Raw genomic sequence first — 15,664 nt, 5'->3', positions numbered from 1 at the left:
AATAAATGGGGGCGGGGCCAGTCAGAGGTGGCATTTGCCATTTCTCCGAACTACTTAAAATTTCCATTACTGTTTTTCCAGAACTGATCAGAACCTGCTGAATACCACCTCTGATTCTGACCAAAAGAAAGACAAGCCAAGTGTGCAAGATTCTTTTAAGCCCACTCATTTTGGAGGTTGAATAAATCTGGGGAAGGGGAGTGAGGGAAAAAGGCAATTGCTGTGCCAGAGAATGCACCTTTTTTATTCTGTATTAATCTGTATTGCAGATGCATACGCAAATATACAGCAAATATACAGCAAAGTATTGATTTACACAGACTTCTCCATCAACTGAATTATTTTGAAGAACATTCGTTGGGGAGCATTGAGTCCCCAGATTAAATCCCAGTGGGTCCAGTCTGCCCATGAGCAATGGTAAACCAGGTTAACAATACCAGAAAGTAAGAGCTCTATATCTTTTGGGTCTGCAACTGTGTCTTGTCCCCCAGACCACACTGCTGTTGGCACCGAGAGATCTTTTATTTGATACGAAGGAGGAGAGCTCTAGAAAGTAAAACAAGGGAATAATAATATCGATCATTATAATACAGTGTTGACACCGAGTTGCAATCGCAGGCTTCAGGAAATAGTCACGTTTTTCCTACGGATCGGATGTTAATTGTCATTTAAATGGCAGGATGGGAATGAGAGGAGAGGAGAGAAAGAAGATGAGACTGAAAAGGTTATTTTCATTTACTCTTTCACTGTTATTTTCATTGTTTGTCATTGCTATCTTTCATGCCCAATGGAGGAGTTCATAGTATCTCCTTCTTAAAAAAAACTATGACAGTTATCACCGCTGGTTATATGCATGCATAGCTGTATGTGTGCATTCTTTTTTAATAGAGGAATAGCAATAATTGGAATGGACACAGTGGAAATATTTCCCAAGAAGGAAAATGTAAGTCAAAGTCATAATCAAAATGCCTTTACCTAAACAAAGCACCTGTATATAAACAAAGTACCTTTACATAATCAAATAATCTTTTTTTTAAAAAAAATGTGTATAGTCATTGTGCTGTCCAGACAGTATATAGTTAATTGGGAATTGGGATAGTTAAGTTAGAATTGGGAGCTGTCCCCTTAAGGGAATGCCTCATGGTAAATGTACTTAATGCACCATGGGAAATGTAGTTCATGTCATGTGGTCACATCTGTAATCCTGATTGGTCACTGAATTAACCCTTGGTTGGGTTGGGGGATTTTCCTTTACTCTTGCTTGGACCCCAGCACCATGCTGGTGTCTCACCCTTTGCTCCAGCATTATGGGATGAAGATCACTATAATTTTTCACTATGAAGTCAGCTATGCAAAGAATTGGACATTAGATGGATCTCGACATAACCGTGAGTTATATTTGAGGATGCCTTGTGACCCAATAAAGAAACTTTGTATGGAAGCCTTTATAAAGTATGTCTGTCTGTCTTTATATTCAGCCAGCAATTAAAAGACAGAACAGCCATGTCAAAGTTAAAAATTTTTTACCCTTGGTGTTGGTATATGGGCTTTTAATTAATATATTTGGTTGTTTTTTTTAACCCAAAGTCTATTATAACACAGGTTCTTGATATAATATTCTAATTATTTCAAACCATCATATTTATTTTCCAAAAGCTTTCCCTGTTACCTGTTTATATATCATCTGATTTTTGTCCTCATAATCAAAATAGCGGAACAATCCTGTATCCAGCATCTATCAAAAGCATCAGATAAAGCATTAGATACTATATACATATAGTATATCCCCATTTCTGTGATTATAATCACAGCAAGTCCAAAGAACAAGAACAAAACAGGTAAAAGGAAGAAATAGAAAAATACGATAATATATATTTTAATATTGGGATTAGAATCAAGATAACTCTTATTTCTCATTTGTGATCTGAGAAACTTTAGAGGAAAAGGGAAATGCGCTTCATATAAAACAATACATCAAGAGAAGCTGTTGAGCAGTTGTAAGAAAAAAATATTTCTTCTTTTGAAAAAGAATTCTCATTTTGGGCTTGATAAATAGAACTACATTTTAAATACTTCTAGTTGAAGAACACTTGTAGGGCAAATATAACATTTAAATGAATAATGCAGACTTAATATTCTTTAATATGATAAACTTTCAAAGTCTGGTGCTGTTCCGGGACATTGGACCATAAATCTCATAAATCTCTGAATAATATTTGTAGGTTAGCACATCCAGAAAATAAGAGGTTGGGACAGGCAACCTAGAGAATCGTGGAAATTATTGCTATCAGCATGAGAGCAAATATCACGTCTCGGGAGACCTTGATGGTTAAAGCAGCATATAATTTAACCAAAGTTATTAAAGACATTATACCTGTTTCCAGTGTAAGATGGTTTTAACCGATGTTATATCTGGAAAGTGAGCTGCATATACATCAATTCGGCTCTGTAGAGATTTGAAAAGTCAGTAGATTTTTTAAAAAAAATATGGTAAAAGGAAACATTTACTTGCATTGCTCATTTTTGAAAGAAGATGTAGCATCCTACCAGAGCAAATAGGTTTTCTCATCACCTGAGAAATCATTTTAGGTCAGGGGTGTCAAACTGGCAGTCCGTGGGCCAGATGCATTCACGCGTAGGTCACATGCCTACCCTCGCTCCACAAATGGGAAAAATATCACAAAATGTCATGTGATGGCAACATGACACGGTGAGTTTGACACCTGCGCCTTAGGTAATCCTTGTGTTATGATGGCGATTTGTACTGAGAACTCTGTTACTAAAAGTGATATTATACAATTGTGCCACAGAAATACAGCTCACTTTAGAATTGGGTAAATCTCAGTCAAAGATCATCTTTGTCTCACATCCTGCAATGAAACTTCTCCAGATTACCCACCAGTTTTGGTGTCCAAAGAAAGTGTGTCAATCCCCCATAAGCTAGGTAAGGTTCCAGGTTATGATCCACCATACCTATAATGCTAAGATCCTGGGTTGAAATAGTTTCAGCTTTGAAATTAATCACATTTATTTGTGGCTTTCCAAGGGCCAGAAATATCTAAATTTTGTTGCACATAAATAAATAAAGAATACAACATTCTAAAATTTCAGCTGCTATTTTCATTTATGAGAAAGATTTCATTTACAACTCTGCTAAAAGATTTTGTGAGACACTTTGCTTCATGATTGCTTCATAAAATGACCGTTTCTTGGCTGAACGCATAAGTAGGGAAATATTTATAAAATGCACAGTGCAATCCAATATCATGTTTCCAGTCCAATGTACAGTATCTTCATTTGGCTTATCATTCACAAAGAACTTCATTATTATGTATTGTTATTATGGGGTTAGATCCAGGGGCGGGCTTCAAAAATTTTAGCAACTGGTTCTCTGCCCGGTTGCTAGATGGGAGTGGCCATGGTAGGCGTGGCCTAGTCAGCCTCCTGCATCATGGCTTCACCCTACCCAGGCTCCAGAGGCTTTCCTTGAGCCTCTGAGAGGGCAAAAACAGCCTCCCCGGGCTCCGAATGCCCTCTGGACACTAGAAATGGGCCCATTTCCAGCCTTCTAGAACTTCCGGGAGGCCCATTTTTTGCCCTTCCCGGGCTCCGGAGGCTTCCCAGGCTCCTGAGGCCCTCTGGAGGCCAGAAATGGGAGGCCTGTTTTTCACCCTCCCCAAACCTCCATGTGGGTCCTATACTTACGTGGCATCCAAAATGGGTCATGTGGGGATTCCTGGGAGGGGTGGGGTGGGAAGGGCCAGCCAGGAGTCAGATTTGCCAGTTCACCGAACCGGTCATTAAAAATGATAACATTAGCTACCAGTTCACCCAAACCGTGGACAACCGGTAGCAGCCCATCCCTGGTTAGATCACTATCAAGAACATATAACTGCGGGAGAGGGTGGGAGGATTTAAATTGTTATCATATCCTTGATCTATAATGTCTCCATGATTCCTTCTCCAATGAAATTAGAAAAAAAACAACAGAAGAACAATAGTTATTCACTATTATTTTCCAAAGATTTGAGCACCTAGTACAATGTTATATCCTGGCTGTTATAAACTGTGGTGGTTTTTAAGTGACACACCTCACTTCTCAGCCATTTCAGCTAACTGTTCAAAAGCTGGGCTAGTTAACTAAAATAGCACCATATTATAGTAATGTCAAAAACTGGGAAAGTTAGTCTTACAGGAAATTAAGTAGCCTTTAAGGAATGAAGGACTGAGCCAGATTGAGAAGTTTAAGAATGGGCTATTCCCATCTCTCTTTTCATTGTACCCAAATTGTACATTGTAGACAAACTACTGAAATAGTAATGTTACTTTGGGGATTATATTCTATGGGGCAGCTTTATTGATATGAAATCTATGAGCCATCTGATTAATGTGAATAAACATCCATGGATGGATGAGCACTTCTGTGGGGCCTACTACCTACTTCTCAGGAAACAACTGAATGAAAAACTGCTGGTGACCTTCTACTTCTGCGCTATTGAGAGTATTTTAACTTACTGCACCTCTGTATAGTTTGCCAGTTGTACAGTGGCAGATAGGAAAGCACTCCAGAGGGTTAACATCATTGCCCAGAAGATTATTGGTTGCCCTCTCCCCTCTTTGGAAGAGCTTTATAGCTCCCGCTACCTTAAGAAAGTTCAAAACATTCTTAAAGATCCATCTCATCCTGGGCACCCTTTTTTTTTTTGAACTATTACCATCTGGGAGATGGTACAGGATAATAAAAAAGGACAAATAGGCTGAAAAACAGCTTCTATCCTGGAGCAGTAACTATATTGAATTCTACTGCATAGTGCAGTATTAATACAATATCAGGGGTTGTCAATTTAATTGCATAGAATGCAAAGGATGTGTGTTTGTGTTTTATTTTTAAAGTTCTAATGTACACTGAAGATGGCATTTAATTTTGTTGTACGAGGTGCAATGACAATAAAGTAAACTACAGAAATTATTTCTATTGCTTTTTTCCTAAAATATTTTCTTTCTCAAAAAAAATCTCTTTTTTTCAAATTAATGCTTCCATCTTTTGGAAGCTAACTTTTTACCTTGATAATGAAACCTTTGTAAAATTTAGAGAAACACAACCAATGCAATATTCAGAGAAATATATTTCACAGGAAGACTTACTTACCATGTTTAGATTTGTTGTGTTGTAAGTATCAGGAAAGAAAACGAACTTTGCACATAATTTGTGCATAAATGCAATTGTGCATAATTTCTTCACGAAGTATTTTATAGGGTTCATAGTATTTTTGTCACCGAATATTTGCTGTAAAAATAAGAAATAAATTAACAGTCGATTATGATGATGTTAATGATATTTAAGGTATGCTCAACTTATCTGGCTCCTACTGAATTTTGAGCCAGCAACATTTGACTTACACAAAAATTACATTGATTATATATTGCAACAATTCTACTATTGCAACATGTAATTGCAAACAAGAACCAGGTCAGTGTAGCAGTTAAAGGTCCTCGACTGGAAACAGCAGACTTGAATTTTAGCCCTTTGTGAAGCATGAAGGCCAGCTTTTTCTCAGCCATAGAATAAAAAGTTGAAAACATCCTGGAAGAAAGAAGATTTCCAACCCTCCCTCCCTCCCTCCCTCCCTCCCTCCCTCCCTCCCTCCCTTCCTTCCTTCCTTCCTTCCTTCCTTCCTTCCTTCCTTCCTTCCTTCCTTCCTTCCTTCCTTCCTTCCTTCTTGTCTTACATTCTGGTGCTTTGGAGAATAGTTTGACCTCTTTTTTGTAGCAGCACCTCAAATATTGGATCATTGCTATCAATGTCAGCCCTAGTCCTTTTCACTAGACTAGACAAACCCAATTCCTGCAACTGTTCTTCATAAATTGTAGCCTCCAGCTCCCTAATAATTTTTGTTGCACTTTTCTGAACTCTTTCCAGAGTCTCAACACCTTTTTTACACTGTGGTGACCAAAACTGGATACAGTCTTCCAAGTGTATTCTTACTAAAGCTTTATAAAGTGGTACTAATACTACATGTGATCCAGTGTGTGGGATTCAAATTTTTTTACTACCGGTTCCGTGGGCGTGGCTTGGTAGGCGTGACGGGGAAGGATACTGTAAAATCTCCAGTCAGAGGTGGTATTTGCCGATTCTCCAAACTACTCAAAATTTCCGCTACTGGTTCTCCAGAACTGGTCAGAACCTGCTGAATAACACCTCTGATGTGATCCTATTCCTCTGTTACTGCAAACCCATTTTAATAATCCCATTTTTAAACATTTTTTAAAATGTCTAATACCCTAGAAGCTGTCATGTTTATTGAAGAAGTTAGAAAACTCTAACCAGAAAAATTTGAGCAACTGCACTTTTTCAGATATCAGTATGATTTATAGAAAGACAAGATTCCAACTTTGTTGCTTTTCCTTTTTCTTCCTATCTTTTAGAAAGGACTACACAATTCCAGCTTTTGAGCAGGTGGGCTGGTTTCCATTTGGCTTTTTTGCATTGCTCAGAATTATTCTTACCTTGAATAATTGAGCCTATATCTAGCATATGAATAAAACTCCATAGACAGGAAGTTTAGACCAAACAAACAAGCATCTTGTCTACTTCCCTGATAATTTAAGGCACCCTTCCTATTTCAAATGTATCTTTACTCAGTGCAGAATAAATAAACAAACAGTGTGTCAGTTGTCTAGATTGTGGAGCATTTTATTTGACTAATTATTTGTTGTACTATCAATTGAATGAACACAAATACAGAGCTCACAAAATATCAGCCTACATCTAGCATGGGTTAATGCTGTATTCATCTTTGTGTTTTGTGCAAAATAATATAATAAAAATGATAGGTCCCTACTCTAATTCTTACTGGTATGTGACTGTTGGAATTGTGGTGACAGAAATTTGGGCATCCTAATTGTTTTTCTGTCATCTTACCTTTTTCAGTTCCATGAGTCATAAAAGAATGATCAATGAATTAATAATACCTTGAATGAATATTGAGGAAATGAGGACAACGATTTCAATAGATTATTTGGGACATATGTAGCATAGATCACAGGAGCTAAGGCAAGGAACATTCTGATTTTTTTAGACAGTTCTGGCATGGCTGAAAATGCTATGAAGCCTAAGAGGAAAAAAAATTAAGAAAAAAAGTAGCCATTTAGAATTAAGTAGAATCTATTAGTAAGCCACTGACCTAATTTCATGTTGTACTCAGACCTATTCTGAAAGGTCTCTGGAAGTTGCAGGTTGCAATCCTCTTGTGAAAAAGGGTCTGATTCCAAGCAGTGGTGGGATTCAAAATTTTGTACTACCGGTTCTGTGGGCATGGCTTGGTGGGCGTGGCTTGGTGGGCATTGCAGGGCAAAGATATTGTAAAATCTCCATCCCCACCCCACTCCAGGAGAAGGATACTGCAAAATCCCTATTCCCTCCCCACCCACTAACCTGCTTTCCAGCTCCGTTCTCCTGTGGAGGGCAACAAAAGAAGACCAGCCAATCAGTGGGGACTCGGAGGCAGAGAATAAATGGGGGTGGGGCCAGTCACAGATCGTATTTGCCGGTTCTCCAAACTACTCAAAATTTCCGCTACCAGTTCTCCAGAACTAGTCCAAACCTGCTGAATACCACCTCTGATTTCAAGATAGTATAGCACTTAGCAATAGCACTTAGACTTATATACCGCTTCACAGTGCTGTACAGCCCTCTCTAAGTGTTTTACAGAGTCAGCATATTGCCCCCAACAATCTGGTGCATGACACATCCGGTCTGCGGTCTGGGAATTTGACAGCCCTGCTCTAGAACCACATGGTCTAGTATGAAGAAAAATAAAAGGGAAAGGAATACTGGTAGAAAGAAAATGGGGAAGAGAGCAAGGGAAGGAGGGAGGAAAGCCAGTATTGTCATTCAGAACATGTTATTCCTATAGAAATGCAGCTCTTATAAAAAAATTAGGGGCTGTGTTTTCTTTCAAAACAATCCGTTGAGGGATTGCAATGGTGGTAATGGTGATTGGGACTGAAGCACACAATAACGCTGGCATTCTCTTTCAGTTAACCCTTTTGTAATGTTTCTATTTTAATCCTTTCTTGACAACCTAATTTAACAGCCTGTCGGGAAAACAACAGATCACCCTGGTCAACTATCTGAATGAATACCTCATAAATAGGTTTTGGAAGGTCCCTGTGGAATTGTAATGCAGTCTACAGGTTCCTTCAACTCCTGACTGCCTTCCTTGTCCTAAGTAGCTTCAAAAGTGAGACAGAAACTGGATTTTTCCCCCAAGCTATTTTTAAACATTACCAGAAAAAAACAAAACCATAGGTGTAGCCTATGCTTCTTGTGATAATATGAAAGAACTTTTACATTAGCACCAAGATGGAGAGGGAGAGGTGGGGGAGAGAAAGAGGGGGAAAGAGAGAAGGAGAAACAGAGGAATAAAAGAGAGAAAGAGAAAAGCTTTTCCATGTTATCATACCAATAGTAGCGCCTTGAGAATAACCAATGTAGTATAATTGTTTCTGCTTAGTTTTCTTCAAAATAAAATTTATTGTTGCAGGAAGATCATACATGGCCATTTCATGGAAACTGAAATGAAATATTAAAATCTGTAATTGTTAATAAATAAGTAAGCAAATTTCACTTACATCATTTCAAATATTTCAACTCTCCAAGCCAGTCCAGAAGAATACCATAATTGATAGTGTCAAAAGCCACTGAGAGATTAAGGAGCATAATCCTGATCCAACTCTGCCTCAGGTTATCAACAAGCATGACAAATGCCATCCCCATACTTAAACTAAACCTAAAATTCAATTAAAATGGCCCCAAACAATTTGCTTTCTTCAGGGCCCTCTGATGCTGAAGACCAATCATTGTTTTCACCACCTTGCATAAAATGGAAAACTGGCAACCACTGGATCCAGAGATCTCTTCTTGAGACGTAAGTCCATCATCACTTCTTTTAGGGCTAATTGAATCATCCTTTCCAGGATTGGGATTCAAATTTTTTTACTACTGGTTCTGTGGGCATGGCTTAGTGGGCTGGCAGGGGAAGGATACTGTAAAATCTCAAGTCAGAAGTGGTATATTTGCCGGTTCCCCAAACTACTCAAAATTTCTGCTATCGGTTCTTCAGAACTGGTCAGAACCTGCTGAATAACACCTCTGACTTCTTCACTGAAAGAGGCTGACACCATCATATGGACCCAACCATACGTCACCTCTCAGGTAGCTTTCACCATCCAGGAAGAAGTTGGATCGAACTGGCATGTGGCCAAGCTAACAGACTCCTGTTAGTGAGTTACAGGATCAAACTTACTTCAGACAATCATGCAACGCTTTGCCTATCCTTCAGCCCTAGCAAAGACCAGGTCACCCTAAATAGGATCATTAGGCAGCTACCAGCAGATGCAAAAAAGGGCAAGAAAGAAGAGCATTTCACTGGCCTTATTGCCATGATGCAGTCCCTAATATGAATTATTACTTGTGCTCAGTTGGATTCACTCTTTTTTTTTTTTTCCAATAGCACTTCAGGAATCTTTTCACATACTTAATTTTCAGGGGTTCCTCAGAAAAGCAAAGGATCAGCACAGTGGTGGGATTCAAATAATTTAACAACCGGTTCTCTGCCCTAATGATTTCTTCCAACAACCAGTTCACCAAACTGCTCAGAAAGATAACAACCAGTTCTCCCAAAGTGATACGAACTGGCTGAATCCCACCACTGGATCAGCACAAGGAGAAAGACCACATAGAGACAATCAGAGCTAAAGCCCCAGTAACGTGTCCATTAGAAGCTGCAACCATGGATTCAGCAATAGCTCATCAGACCCTCCAGAAAAACTCTAAGCTTCCTCGGGAAGCCCTTTGGCTCCATCAGTTACGTGGAATTGGATAATCTTTGAGTTGGGGAGACAGTTTGAGCTAATGGTTAAGGTACCAGGCTAGAAACAAGAAGACTGCGGATTTTATTCCTGCCTTAGGCATAAAAGGTGGCTGAGTGACTTTGATCCAGTCACTCTCTCTTAGCCCAACTCAGGGGTCCCTAACCATCATTACCGAGCCTAGAGTCTTTCAGAACCAGGCCGCAGAAGTGACAGGCGAGCAGACATGCATGCTCCATTTGTGCAAGATGGCAGGTGCGCATGCCTGCCACTCATGTAAATGGAGCTTCTTGTGCATATGCGCTTGTTCAAATGAGCACAGGACCATTCCCTCTCCCCCTCCCCCCCAGTCCACAAAGCTGAAAAGTTTGGGAACTCTGGCCCAACTTACCTCACAGGAGAAATTAGGACATGTTATTAACTAAGATGCTAGCATATTATTAATATAGCTCAATATGGGAATTACAGTTTCAAACTGTGACTCAAACGACCTGAAATTCCAAAATTCCGCTTGATCCACTGAGAAAGTCTGGTGCCTTTGAGACATGCTTGTTCCTCTGCTGTTTCCCAGCCAAACATCATAACCTGTGTCCGCAAGTATAAAACCAAGGCTGTTGTTGGCCATGTTCTCCACCCAGTGACTGGCTTCTCCAAATATGCCATGTTGCAAAAAGACAACAAGCTTTGGCTCTGTAGGATCTGCGGATTATATTTTTTTAAAATAAAATGTTTCCAAATAGAATGTTCAAGCCATGGCAACAAAACATTTTAAACAAATCTTCCATTCTTCTTAAACATTCATAATATTGTAGTATTTTTATAATTAATAACTTCATTAAGTTTTGCTTACATATTATTGAATTCTAGACTACATTATGGAACCAAATATGCATGGGTCTGGCCATTGATTGAAAGAGAGGCTTATTTTCTAATATTACCCATGAGGCACATATAATAATATGTTTTGGGACCTAGAGGTTTCTGAAGTTGACTCCATTTTAGCATGTTAAATATTGAAAATGTACATTTGTCCTTCTGCTTTGGCATGGCTATCGAATGCTTGATATCAGCTTAATAGATCCAACATTGACTTTGACTTTTTTTAAAAATGGATACCTATGACTGCAATGTTTTTTCTTCCCCAGGGAATTCTGTTTATTGTCAGATAATAACCATCCTCTGTCAAAACTTCATATTCTTCACTTGGGTAGCCATGGTGGGAAATCATCTGACTCTGAGAGAAAAAAATAACAACTCTCACATAAGATTGAATATTTTTTTTCTAAAGCTAAAACCAAGCATCAGCTAGTGGAACATGTACAACACAAGCTCCCTCTACCAGCCCCCCCCCCCAAACTATATATTCAGTGTTTAGTATAATAAAATACCAGAATTTGGAATTGTTTAGAAATCACCTCTCCCTCCCTCCCTCCCTCTCTGTCTGTCTGTCTCTCTCTCTCTCTCTCTCTACACACACACACACACACACTGACGAAGAGATGGAAAAGTCCAGACTCTACCAAGAATAGATCTGGATTTGTATTCACTATGGAAGGCTTACTGCTGTTTTCTGTTAAAATTAGGAATGCTGAAATAGTGACCCTTAACCCATAAGTATGTAAATATGTGTGTAGATGTAGTGTTAATGGTGATGTAAGTTTTCCTGTATCAGTAACCTTGATTGCAGTGTTAACTAGGAATTCTGACCAGTGTGATACCAACATTATATAAAGACTTAGTTGGAGAAGACTCAAATAGTGGGAAAGCTGGAAGGAAAGAAGAGATGATCAACAACAATAGGGTAGATGGACTCAATTACAATAGCAGTGGGTGGCATCATTGGAAGACCTGAAGAACCAGTTAGGGAGAGATCATCATGGAGAAAATATGGTTGCTAAATATCAACACTGATTTGATGGCACGCAATCAATCAATTGGTATCAATATATTTGGAGGTTGGAAAAGAATGATGCTGATTTTGCTATAAGGGAGAAAACAAGTGGTCACATATAGGAGCATGTTTCAGACTGCCTTCAACTTCATCATTTATAAAATATAAATCATATAACTTACAATATTCATATAAACTTCAGGATTCACATGTCCAAAAAGTTCTTCATAGCCAGTTAATCCTCGTATTAGATATGCTAATACAATAAAACTCCACATTTTCTTTTCTTTTTTTCCCCAGAGGATAAGAGAAACAGAAGAAACGAATCTCAAAAAAAAACAACCAAAAAAAAAACAACAACAACCAGTACAGTTGACAAAATACATGCATTCATTTAAATCCTGACTCTAATTTTGAAGATACTGAAGATTATGGATGGATGGTTATGAACCTCTCTATTAGGGCAGCCATAAAAGCTATGACCTGACCCAATTACTATCTTTCCATTTAACATCAGCATTCTGAAACACCTAGCAAGCTTAAACATTTCCCTCACAATATTTACTTAGCTGTTACAATTACAGAAAGTTTCACTGAGAAATAACTAATGGCTAGCTGGTTTTCTCATAAAGCCTATCCACTCCAACAAAATGAACCTCACCAGGAAAGTCAAACCAGATGCGGAAGAGATAAATATATTACCATCCAAAATTGTACTGCCACATTATGAAGGAGAAAAAAAATGAAATAAATAGTTGGAACCTCCTTAGAATAACAACTGCAAACAAATACCTTCTTAGTTGATACTCGTTTAGTTTTTTGCTAGAGGTATCTTGTGCCACATTTCATCGCACTGTGAAACATTTAAAACCACGGTATTACAAAGGAATACTGTGGGTGGTTTCTTTAGATGTGGGTGGTAAAGATGCTACTCTTATGAAGAGCTTCATTGGTAACACCCAGTAAATATTGGGTTCAATCAGGAAGAAGAGAAATGGATTGTGGTGATGCACCTAAAAATAATATTGTGAAGTTCTCATATTGTATCTCATAATTCACAAAGAACACACTCTGTGGCAGGGGAAAGTGAACAATTTTTATCCTGTTTTGATGTACATCTTGTTATACATTGAGAATCTCATGCTTTAAGTCAACATGATTTAATTTTTGTGATTGACTCATGAGGGTGCTGCTCCTCTGGCCACACAGGCCACAAATTTGTGCCTACACAGATGTAATGGTTATGGAAATAATCCAATCAAAAATATATAAGAGCTTAAGGGTTTGTCTTCAGATAGAACTGAGTTGTGTTTACATAGAAGCCCTCATGAGAATTTATCATTAGTAACCTTGCTTGAAGCAAATTTTCTGGGGAGAATTCCTGCCTCAATCAATCTCATTGATCTTTCATTTTTGGTAAGTAATGTAGCCTTCTCAAATTGTTTTATTGTGGCCTTTCAGTATTTGATTTCAATCAAATCCCTATTAAAGCTTCAGAGAAAGCTATGTCAAAGGTCAAACCGACTTAGATCTGGAGAATAACAGGTGCAAAGTTTCTGATTGTTATTATGGAGGCTTTTATTATAGACTTTTCACTATTTCTAATTAGTTTTTCTAACTTTCCCCCCTCTTACATAGAACAACATTTACATAAGTGAAGTTTAAAGTTTTTTCTTCAGGAATATTGGAGTGGGGATCCAGCAACATCCTACATTTGGAATGATTGTTTCTATTGTCAGGCAAGGCCATCAACACAGTTTTGCACATCTTGATGTGTGGCTCTTTTTATCACACTTGACACATTTGACAAATATTTACTTTTTTATTAAAAGAAGATTGGCCTGAAATGGAAGTTGGGTTCTTTTCCTTAGCAGACTTGAACAACTGAACTGAAAGTTGCTAAATTCTGGGTTTATATCCATATTCTCAATATGGCACTTTTAATATAGTGACTTTTAAAAGCCACATTAGCCTTAACTTTACTGTACCATAGAAAGACATGCCATCGGCTTCCGGTTTGGGTTTCTTCAGTGACAGACCGAAATCCGCGATCGTGCGCGGTTTCGATCTGTGCTCTCTACTGGAGCGCTCCGATCCTTTGGATTTGGGGCTAAAGCCACCCCGTAGAGGTGGTGAAGAGGGGGGAGATTGCTAGCTGAGTGGAGGGGAGCCGCATCTCTCCTCCTTGGCTGGTCTAAACTCCCTTTCCCGAAGGCGGTTGCAGCAGTGGTCAGAAATGGCCACCTCAAAGAAGAACCCGACTGGATAAGATTGTGCAGGAGGAAGACAAAGAGGAAAGCAGGATAGACTGGGCTAAACAACAGAGAACATCTAAGCAAGGTACCCTGAATCTAAAAGTACTTAGAGGGTTACTTCTGAAAGAAGACTTTTAAGCAGTGAAGGAGAGAGAAAAGGAGGTTAAAAACCCTTTTTTTACCCTTATATTGACAATTACAAATGGTATGGAAAGAAATATATATTAATCTACTTTGACACTAATAGGCAACTTTAAGCTAAAATTTAAGTGTCAAAAGGAGAATAAAGATTTTTTCTTTGGTCATTTTAAAGCCCTAAAAAGGAGAAGAGAGGAGGCAAAAGGTTGGAACATGGAATAATGAAAAAATGGAGTGCCACCTGGAAAAATAAAGAGGATTAACGGCAAAACTTTGAAAAGACTCCTGAGGATACATTGTAAGTGAAACCTTATTAAAAGATACAGTAACCCATGGAAAGGAAAAGGAAAGGAAAGAAACAAGAAGGAACAGTCTGGGATCATTTGGTGACATAAAAAAAGGTTTTGGCATTGGTTTTTTCTTTCTTTTTCTGTTTTTACTTAAAGTCAATCAGGTGGTTGTTCAAAAGTGTTTAAAATGGCATCACTCCTGGAGGAATTGAAGATGAGTCTTAAAAAACAGAAAGAAGATTCAGAAAGGGGAGGAAGATCCTTTGGCTTCATATTTGAATTTTTTGAAATGGAGATCCTGAACTATGAAAAGCAAAAGCTTCAAGAGCAAGAAGAACAGCGGGACAAAGAAGAAGCCATTTTCAATGATCAAATAATGCAAAGTGTGGTAATAAGGGGGAAAAGGGGGAAAAGAGTTAAAAGTTTTAGATCAAACTTTCAATCTCGATGGCTTCTCTGATAATTCTTTTATCAGAATTATCAGAATTTTATCAGAATTATCAGAGAAGCCATAGAGATTGAAAAAAGACCTGAAAGCATGAATAGAAGAGATGATTCCACCAGACTGTCAATTATCTAGAAGCCTGCACTCTCAAACAAAAAAAATCTTCATACCACAAGCCAGGCAAACACCTGGGCACAAACAGATCCCCCCTGATACCTCCAGCTCAAACACACCCCAACCAGGCCCAGATGAAACCTAGCTTCCTAATAGATGATAGCCATCCATTTACTTGGAGCCAAGCTGCACAAAAAACCTCCAATACAGGAACACAATGTTGCCAGCCAATCAAGACAAAAAAAGCCACAAAACAGACAGAAGATATTAGAAACTCCAAGACCAGCAAACTCCAAGACCAATAAACACAGACCAAGACTCCCAACCAATCAGGGTGAAGAAAAAAAAACCATTCTGGCACAGCAGTAAGCTAGCCCCAAATTTAAAACTGAAACAGCTGTGAAAGTCTGACTCACAGACGAACACAATACAGAAGCCTGATGATGGCAGATGAGATTCTGCTGAAACATTGCTACAACTTTAAAAGCACAACTATAATGATGTGGGAAAATACCCGAACAAAGCTGAATACCATATATATAAATTATTTATATATAAATTGTTTTTGCTATGTTTTTAGAATTTTTCTTTTTACATTTTTAAGGGGAAGTACAAAGCAGTCTGAGATTTACATGATATAAAATAGATATTAGAAATT

General features: G+C 38.3%; 1 protein-coding gene across 1 annotated transcript; it reads right to left on the bottom strand.

Annotated features, from left to right (window-relative positions):
• Positions 1-229: 229 nt before the first annotated feature.
• On the bottom strand, positions 230-12,085 carry LOC113425153 (lysosomal acid lipase/cholesteryl ester hydrolase-like). The gene is made up of 9 exons (XM_087964158.1): positions 11,947-12,085; positions 10,990-11,107; positions 10,365-10,572; positions 8,466-8,575; positions 6,973-7,112; positions 5,150-5,287; positions 2,375-2,446; positions 1,670-1,735; positions 230-546 (listed from the first exon to the last, which is right to left on the bottom strand). The coding sequence occupies exons 1-9, from the start codon at positions 12,040-12,042 to the stop codon at positions 313-315; spliced, it is 1,182 nt and encodes a 393-aa protein (XP_087820284.1). The 5' UTR covers positions 12,043-12,085; the 3' UTR covers positions 230-312.
• Positions 12,086-15,664: the final 3,579 nt, after the last annotated feature.

Source organism: Notechis scutatus, chromosome 4, assembly GCF_049901735.1.
Source record: "Notechis scutatus isolate UNSWTSFEM ecotype Mainland chromosome 4, rNotScu1.2, whole genome shotgun sequence".
Lineage (NCBI taxonomy): Eukaryota > Metazoa > Chordata > Lepidosauria > Squamata > Elapidae > Notechis > Notechis scutatus.
The sequence above is the reverse complement of the archived record's forward strand: the minus strand, read 5'-3'. Positions and strand labels throughout refer to the sequence as shown.